Consider the following 9756-nt stretch of genomic DNA (forward strand, 5'->3'; position numbering starts at 1 on the left):
GCCACAAATGCCCTAACATAAACATGGCCTCTGGCTCTAGGAATACCATGCTTTCCTGTGTGATTTTTCAGGTAGTCACTCTCAATAATAGAGAGCAGAAACCCACTTCCATATGCAAATAGAATGTCTCACAAAGTATCTATCAGCCAAAGCTTTTACCACTACTCCCATGGTATAAATATCCCAGTCTTCTCTCAATAATAGAGAGCTGGATCACTTGAAGCTACACTTAATAAAAGCTGTGACGTGGACTAAGCAGACTCCCGCATCTTACTGGCGATCCAGCCTCTCCGGAGACAGCATTCCTCCATCACTGGCTCACGGATCCCAGCTTCAGCTGCCTTGCGCTCTCCCGTGTGATCCAGTGGCCAGTGGATCTCGCATCAAGAGGAAAGCGCACGGGGGGAGAAATTAAGGCGGTACACGGCTGGACAACGCTCCAGCAGCAGAGACCCACAGAGACACGGAGAAGCCCGCGGACCTGCGCCGCGACTCTCCAGGCGTGCCCTCGCACACCACGCCAGGGTGCCCAGCGCGCGTGCCATAATTACTATAGCAATAAGAGAAGGAAACAAAAGGAGTACAAATGGAAAAAGAAAATGTCAAAATATCCCTACCTGCAGATGATATGATTTTATACATAAGATACATAAAAGACCCTGACAACTCCACTAAAAACTCCACTAAAAAAGTTTGATATAAACTTTCAGTAAAATGGCATGAAACAAAACACAAAGTGTCAGTAGTCTTCCTATAGCCCAAGGAAAAACATACTGAAAAAAATAATCAGGGACACAATCTCTTCCACAATGGCCCAAAGAAAATACCTGGAAATAAATCTAAATGAGAAATTAAAAACTTCCACAATGAAAACTTTAAGATATTTAAGAATGAAACTGAGGAAGACACTAGAATGTAGAAAGAGCTCCCATACTCACAGATTGGAAGAATTAATCTTGGCAAAATGTCCATCCTATCAAAAGCTATCTACAGCCGGGCGTGGTGGTGCATGCCTTTAATCCCAGCACTTGGGAAGCAGAGGCAGGTGGATCTCTGTGAGTTCAAGGCCAGCCTGGTCTACATAGTGAGTTCCAGGACAGCTGGGGCTACAGGGAGACCCTGTCTCAAAAAAACAAAAAAAAAAAAAAAAAAAAACCTATCCCAATCAAAATACCAGGGCCATTTTCCACAGACACAGAAAACGTAATCTCGGATTTTGTATAGAGACACAAAAGATGAAGGATAGCCAAAGCAATCCTGAACAACAAAATAATTCAGGAGGTATCACTGTACCTGGTTTCAATGCTATAGAGCCATAGTAATAAAAACAGCATAGTACTGGCAAAAATATAGACATGAAGATCAATGGAATAGAATAAGGGACCCAGATATAAGACCATGCAACTACAGCTACCTGACATTTAACAAAGAAGCCAAAATATACATTGGAGAAAAAACAGCATCTTCAACAAATGGTGCTAGGAAATCTGGATTTCCATGTGTAGAAAAATGAAACCAGTTCCTTACCTCTCATCTTGTATAATACTCAACTGCAGATGGATCAAGAATCAATGAACCATCCCTGCATCTCTGGAATGAAACCAACTTGATTATGATGAATGAGAATTATGATGAATGATAGTTTTGATATTATCCAAAATAAGACCTAAAACAGAAGAAAAAGTGGGGAATATGGGAATGGAAAGATGGTTCACTGGTTGTGAAAACTTCCTGCTCTTGCAAAGGACCCAGATTGGGTTTCCAGCATCTGTGGATTAGTTGGATCAGGCAACTCAGAATCATCTATAACTCCAGTTCCGGGGGAGGCCCTCTAGTCTCTGCAGGTACCTGCATGCACATGATGCACATAAACTCAGGCAGGCACACACACAGACACATATAAATAAATAAATAAATAAATAAATAAATAAATAAATAAATAAATCTTTTTAAAGAGAATCTTTTTCATAAGCTGGGGATACACTTAATATACTCACAGGTAAGAACTTTCTGAATAGGATTCCAGTCACACAAGAAATAAGACCAGCGATTTGACAAGTGGTATCTCATGAAATACAAAACTTCTATACAGGAAAGGATATTGTCAATTGAGTGAGGACACAGCCCACAGAATGGAAAAAAAACCTTACCAACTAAACATCTGATAGCAGATTCATGTCCAGAATATAAAAACTAAGAAAACTAAACATTAAAGAAACAACTCAATTAAAAAATGGGCTATGAAACGGTACAGAAAGTTCTCAAAAGAAGAAATATAAATGGCTAATAAACATTTTAAAAGGTGTTTCAGATTCTTAGCTATCAGGGAAATGCAGATGAAAACTACTTTAAGATTCATCTCACCCCAGTCAGAAAGGCCGTCATCAGACATACAAATGACAAGAAATGCTGGCGTGGATGTGGGGCGGGGAAACCTATATAGTGCAGTGGGAGTGCAACTAGCACAGCCTCTTTGGAAACCAGTCTGGAGCTTTTTTTCGATTTTTTTTTTAATTTCATGTGTGAGTGCATTGCCTGATATATGTAAGTGCATCTGTGTCATGCAATGCCCACAGAGGCCAAGAAGAGGGTGTGTGGGATCCCCTGGAACTGAAGTTATGCAGTTGTCAGCTGCCATGTGGGTGCTGGGAATCAAACCCAGGTCCTCTACAAGAGGATCCAGTGCTCTTAACCATTAAGCCACCTCTCCAACCCCTGGTCTGGAGTTTTTAACAACAACAACAAAAAAAAACTAGAAATACAACTATAGCATGACCCAGTTTTACCTCTGGGAGTTCAAAGCCAGTCTGGCTGATCTGGAGCAGGGCTACATAGTGAGAGCTTGCTTCCAAAAAACCAAAAAAATCCCACACAGTGAAGAAATATGGCAGAAGGACAATTTGCCAACCTGTTTGGACTACCTCTAATTTATTCCATCCAAACTAAAGTGTTCACTTTTTGATAAAATAACAATAAAATTAATTTAAATCTTTTTCATCTGAACAACACCAGGAAAGTGTTAACCCTTTATTCTTTTAGGTACACAATAAGCAAGCAGTCATAGGAAAACAAATGGCAGTCAATAAAACAAATAGATGACCAGCATCCACCACAGAAAATGTAACAGATTGCTTAAGTGTGGAACAGACGATGTATTTCATTCTCTGCCATAAGAGGCTCTGAGTAGAACTGGATAAACTAAAATTAATGTGCTCCCCTTTATGAAACTTTGGCATTTAACTAGGGCAAGGGTTGGTAGATAATGATCTATTAGCAATTCTGACATATACTCAATTAAACACATTTTGATAATACATGTTATCTGTCTATATATGTATCGCTGGCCATAGAAAAAGGCTAACCTACTTCAGGGACATCCACACTTCCCCTTTGTAACACTGGAATTGAACACATACTAAAATCCCGGAGGAGGCCTGGGTGTGTAGCCCAGTGGAAGAACACTGGTCTAGTAGACTCAAGGCCCTAGGTTCCATCCCAGCATAGCTAATCTTTCACTGTAATTGTTCAAACTTTTTTCTCAATATTTTTAAGCTAGAGTTATGCTGATAATTCATTGATCTTTCATCTAATGACATCTGGATATTTCATGCAATACTATGAACTAAGGCATAATTATATATGTAATGGTGTAAAGTATTGTGTTTATAATATTTTCTTGGCTATCAAACCTAACAAGGATGTTTTCAATAATGTCATCAATGTAACAACAAAATGTGTTGAGGTATAGCCAAACCTCCAAAGTTAAAACGACAATTTTGAAAATACCTTCATTACATACTGTGCCCCCTTTTTAACCTGTCTGCACTGGTGGTTTCATTTATGCATAGTGCAAAAGATCAGCGTTGTTTCTAGATTGCACATAAGAAAATTCTGTTCTTGGGAACTGGAGAAATGGCTCCGCAGTTAAGAACACTTACTGCTTTTCCAGAAGACCCAAGTTGGTTCCCAGCACCCATATCAGGTGACTCAGATGCATCTGTAACTCTGGCTCCAGATCTGATGCTCTTCTGACATCCGCAAGTGTACACACACAAGTGGTATCTGCTTACAGAGGCACATACACATACACATAAATAAAAATGAAGCTTTTTAAAAAAAATTGTGTTCTTTAGCAGAGCTCAGGTTTTAACTTCCTAGACTCCCGGCTGGCCTAGTTGGGTCAAAAGAACCATCTTTGAATTCTGCATGTATATTACTTGTCAAGGGTTTGACTATACAACAGTGTTGGAAGCCTTAATTACTTTCATCTGCATTCCATCGCACATCTCACAGTTTAGTGAGATCTGTGACTGTTTGTGTTGGTGCTATACATTCAACCCTCGACCTTGCCCAGGCTAGGCAACTGCTCTAATCACAGAGTTATATTCACAACCTACTGAAACTTCTTTTTAAGAGCCAGGGCATTTTGGTTTAATCTAGTCAAAGAATTACTCAATGAAAATTGCCTACTGAACTATGGAGTGCTGTACTGCCAACGCTGCTTTATTCCTGTTTACATACCTGCAAAAATGGCAATTAATAATATACTACTAGTTAAAGGATTGTCATAAGTACAATAAAAGTGTTTATTGCTATACTCTATCTTGGCAAAGTCTACCTATTGGATTATTTTATTCACTTGTTCATTCATTCATTCTGCAATGCTGGGATGGAACCCAGGGTGTAGGAAAGTGCTCTACCACTGAGCCAAAACGTAGACCTCCAATTTTTAAAGATTTGACATAACCTGCAATTTTTTTGTCATATAAACCTAATCTATATTAAGATAAATAACATGTACATATTAACAACTTTTACTTTTTTGTTATTGGTAGTTGGGGGGGGTTGTTATCTTGAAACAGGGTCTCACTGTATAGCACTGGCTGGTGGCCTGGAATTCACTTTGTAGTCAAGGCTGCTCTCAGACTCACATGTGCCCCTTGCCCAACCTAACAAGTTGTACTTGTAAAGGACTTCACGTACTTGTTTTGTTTGTGTTGTTGTTTGTAAGAATGACTCGTGTAGCCCAGGCTAGCCTCAAACTTCTATGCACCAAGGATGACCTTGAACTTCTGATCTTTCCTCAGGTACACCACCCAGTTTAAGAAGTATTGGGGATCTGACCCAGGTACACCAGTACTCTACCTACTGAGCTACGTTCTCAGACCCAGTTTCTGTGCTTTATGATCTAAATCGGTTTGCCACCATGCCTGGAGCATTTATTTAATTTTAAAAGAAATATAAAAATGTGCTCAGGTTTAGGGTGAACATTCTTTAATTCAAGGGTGGTTCAGAACAAGAGAAAAATAATGTAGCAGAAAATTACATCTTTTCTATTTCTTCCTAAGAGTGAATGTTTGGGGGACTCAGTAAAAATTTCAGTATCTCTGGTGCTTATATTGTCTCTTATTGGCTCTGTTTGTTCGAATATGGTAAATGAGTACGGTTACCTATAATTAGTCCATTGATTTCTGCTATAAAATGCTGTTTCAGCACCAGACTAAATCTGACAACAGAGATAAGGGCGGGGGGGGTCTTTTTGAGTAAAAAATTGAGTTGGGTATGGTGGAGCACGCCTGTAATCGCAGCAGCAAACGGGTAGGCCGAGGCAGGAAGATGATGAATGCAAAGTCAACCTGCTGCACTCAAGCTTATTTTTAAATTTTCATGTAGCTGAGTGCACCCAAGCGTGGGGTTGGTGTCCTCACACCGGGGATAACCAAGACTTGAACACATGATTTTCAGACAAGAGCCAGCGCTGGGCCAAGACTGCAGTTTCCCAACAGCCCCGGTGGCAGGCCAAGGAAGCTGGCGCGGAAGCCGCAACCCGGGACCGGAGGGCACCAATCAGCGCTCCCCGCTGCCCCCAGGCAGGAACCTATTGGTCCATGTCCCCTGCAGTACGGCGAGGTGGCGGCCAGGGTTTGCGGGGCGGTGGACGGGGGACGGGGACACACGCTTCCTGTGCACGGCTTCCGGCTCCGGGTCCCTGAGGAGGGCCTGAGGCAGAGGCGGAGCCAGTGCCCGCCGCGACTTTCGGACGGACCATGGCCGCGCGCTGGTGGTGGTGGCGGTGCGGATGCTCCCCGAGGCGGGCGGCCCCGACCCCACGGCCCCGACCAGCGGCTTGTGCTGGGTCCCTCGAGCGGCGCGCCGCCCCGGACGCCCGCGCGCAGGTGAGGCGAGACGCGCCGAGCAGCGCAGAGGTCACCGTGCACTGACTGCCGGTGCCGAATGAATGGGAGGACCGCAGGGGTGCCGGGGCGGGGCCGCAGCCACCCGGGAGCAATGCCAGGCGGGCGGCGGGGAGGAGGCCGCGCGGCGCGGGAACGAGGAGCCGACGTAGGGGAGCCGCAGAGCGGACCCGCTCCCCAAGAGACCCTGTGGGGCGGGCTTTGTCTGCGGTGTGGCCGGGGGAGGTTGGACGCCGAAGGCGCTCTTCCCGGTGTGGCCGGCAGGCTGGCGGACGCTAGCCCCAGGCTTCCGTGGAGCCTGGAGGGAGCGCACCCGGATGGAGCTGGAAGGGCACTGCGGGGAGACCGGGTCCGGGGTCGCTGGAGGGGGACCTGCGACTGAAAGTCGTTATCTCGGCCGGAAGTGTGACTCTCCCCGATGTCTTTGGATCCCACACACACACACACACACACACACGGTGCTGCTTCAGTCCGTTGTGACAAGTCCTGTGTGTCTGGACTCAGCCCGTGCGGTTTAGAGGTCTTTCTATTCACACAGTAATGGTACGAGGGTTCACCTTTCATCTACAAAGCCTCCTCCCCACCCCTTTAATTAGATTAGAACTTTGTGATTTTAGTCCTACTTGATACACTTCATCTGTGTGTGATAACCTTTTATTTACCAATCTGAAATAGCATTTATAATTGTCCTCTGTATACCATATCAGAAATTATCATCCAAAAAAAGTTTAGAGAGAAAATGCAAGTTGGCCTAAATAGAATAATATATGAGGGAGAAGGCAGCTTGGAAAAGGGGTCTTACAGGGAGCCTGGCGTTGCAGGGATTCACTTCAGTGTTGTAAGCTATACTTGAGGTTTTCGTTGTTTCGTTGTTCCACAGACGTGGACAGAGATGCAGCCACCACATTTCAATTGAATGCTCATCTTTCTTTTCTTTTTCTTTCTTTCTTTCTTTCTTTCTTTCTTTCTTTCTTTCTTTCTTTCCTTCTTTCTTCTTTCTTTTTAATATGATGTCCACCAAGCAACACCAGCACTGGAAAGGTGCTTTTCTAGAGAGAATCTGCATAATGGCTTCGGTATCCCTCTAGTCTCCTTGAGCACAAGGAGGGACTGAATGCATGGTCCCAATGTCGTGTTTTTCCCACCCGTGTGTTAGTATTTTTCACTTTAGATATATTAGCATTTGGGTGTCTGCTTCAGGCCTGAGGGCTTTCATCACTTCCAATCTCTCAGGGTCTGAGACCTTGAGGGAGAGCAACAATGATGTCAAATTTGGCTTGCCTATTCTCTTGACCTTTCTGTCAAGAAAGGAGACAAACCAGTGTGCATTAGATCGTGCTTTATCACTTGTCTGGTGCCTTTGATTCGTTTTTGGCTTTTTGAGAGAGTATCACACTGTATCCCTGGGTGACCTGCAACTCACAAAGAAGCCAAGGCTGACCCAAGATGTACTGTAATACTCCAGCCGCCTCCTCCCTAGTGCAGTCCTGGGATTACAGTCCTGAGCCACCACACCCAGCTTTGTCTTAGACTCCTCTTAAGCATTTTCTCATACTTTAAAAATTTTTTAACTAGGCAGGGTGTGGTAGCACACACCTTTAGTCCCAGCATTTGGGGGACAGAGGCAGGTAGATCTCTGTGAGATCAGGGCCAGCCTAGTGCACATAGTTCATTCCAGACCAGCTGGGGCTACAGAGGAAAATTTTAAAAAAAATTTTTTTAACTGATCCTGTAATCGCAACACTTGGGAGGTAGGTGGGGGGAATCAAGAGTTCAAGGCCATCCTTGACTACTTGAGACCTTGTCTCAAAGAAAAGTAAATTCTTAAGAGGCAGTGTTGACTTTTAGGGAGAGTAAGTTGTATAAAAAGAAGAATCAGAATTGGGCTTGGAAAATTATTTTCACTACCATTAGCGATGTGCCATAGAACTAGTTGCACAGCCTCATTTTAATACCTTGCTTCTCTTACCTCACTTTGTAAAACACTGCCAAGGTGGTCTTAAGTAGAACACAGCTTGTTTCAAATGGATCCTGTCTTAAATATATGCTGAGGGTGTAATTGAATAGATACTATCTTATATTTTGTTGTGGGACTGAGAGTGCAGCTCAGTGGAGAACAGTTGTCTCGGGTAGGCAAAGCTCTGAGTTGATCCCAGCATTGCAAAATAAATAAAAATAAGTGAATAGTATACGCTGTATTCTCAGCTAAGGGACTCAGATATACAGTACTCTTAAGTTTCGGCATCTCCGCAAAAGGTAGTTATAGGTAGAAAGATGCCATGAAGTGATTCCGCCAGGAATTATTACTATTTGCATCAAGCTCTGTCCAAGACTATGCTATTAACAACTGTTAAGCTGCCTGTTTGAAAGAACCGTGTATTAATTATGTAATTTTAACCTTTCACACCAACTTAGAAGAATGTCATTAGATCGTAAACTGAATAGTCATACTCTTCCATTAAGATATCCTTATTAGCCAGATGATGTGGTGCATTTCTGCTGTTCCAGCACTTTGAAAGCTGAGGCATAGGATCTTCTTGTAAGTGTAAGGCCAGTTGGGTTATGTAGTAAGACCCTATCTAAAAAAAGAAGAAAAGGAAGTTATTAATGTGTATTATAAAGTATTTGTGTGAATTAATTACCTATGGGGGTTGAGAGAAGTAGGTTATTAGGAGAATACAGTGACAATTGTCCATAAACCTAGCTGCTAAGGAGACTGAAACAGCTGGTTTCTGAGCTCAAAGCCAACCTGGCCTATATATTCAACACCCCCATCTGAAGAGAAGAGAAAAGTAGGCCATCATCAAATGATAAAATCAAAAAAGAGAATTGTGCTTTATTTTCTTGAGACATTATAATTGCCTATAGACCATAAATGCTCCTAGTGATTTAATGAGTAGATAACATATAGTTGAAAGTTTTCTTCAGTCTTCTTGACCACTGCTTAGCAAAGTAATACATCTAAAGCAATACATGTTCATTAAAGCAAAATCAGAAAACAAATACAAAGTAATAATAAAGTAAGACACCTGAAGTCCTGCTTAGTTCAGAATGACTGCTTTTATTTATTTGGCGGGGGGGATGTTTTTTGTTTTTTTTGTTTTGAGACAGGGTCTCCCTCTAACCCCATCTGACCTGGAATTCAACTGAGATCCTCTGCCTCCCAGAGCCAGGGTTGCTTCCAAACCCTGTTCTTTGTGTGCACTTTACATTTGTGTGCTTACATATAAATTTTAGTGAGCACACTATTCTAAAGGTGCTGTTTGCCTACAGTTGTAAACATACATGCAAACCAGGTTTTTGGGCTTGAGTTTTCTGAAATCCAAGTTCCCTTACTGTTTAAAAGTGCCTGGTTGTAGACCAGTAAAATAGCAGGTGCTCTGCTGCCAAACCTAACAAGCTGAGTTAGATCCCAGGGACTCGTGGTGGAAGTGGGGAGCTCTGGCCTCCACACATGTGCCCATGGCACACACAAGAAGCAGATAAAGTTTTTGAAAGTAGCTGTGAGGCTCCATGAAATAAAGATTTTAAAGCATAAGTTTTTGTTGTTGTTGTTGTTGTT

At 42.8% G+C, this 9756-nt stretch overlaps 1 protein-coding gene across 6 annotated transcripts in view; it reads left to right on the forward strand.

Annotated features, from left to right (window-relative positions):
• LOC103732999 (decaprenyl-diphosphate synthase subunit 1) overlaps positions 1-9756 on the forward strand; it is a 240760-nt gene that overhangs the window by 186974 nt on the left and 44030 nt on the right. Inside the window, exon 1 of one of the 6 annotated variants that reach the window (XM_008831748.3) lies at positions 5997-6176. The exons of 4 other annotated variants lie outside the window; for them this stretch is intronic. In XM_008831748.3, the coding sequence (XP_008829970.2) occupies positions 6048-6176 (129 nt within the window). In that variant the 5' untranslated portion in view covers positions 5997-6047. Of the gene's footprint in view, positions 1-5996; positions 6177-6300; positions 6343-9756 lie in introns of those variants that run through there. One more of the 6 variants, XM_029562925.1, reaches the window with a different exon arrangement.

Source organism: Nannospalax galili, unplaced genomic scaffold (genome assembly GCF_000622305.1).
Source record: "Nannospalax galili isolate Female #2095 unplaced genomic scaffold, S.galili_v1.0 scaffold14, whole genome shotgun sequence".
In the NCBI taxonomy this organism is placed as follows: Eukaryota; Metazoa; Chordata; class Mammalia; order Rodentia; family Spalacidae; genus Nannospalax; species Nannospalax galili.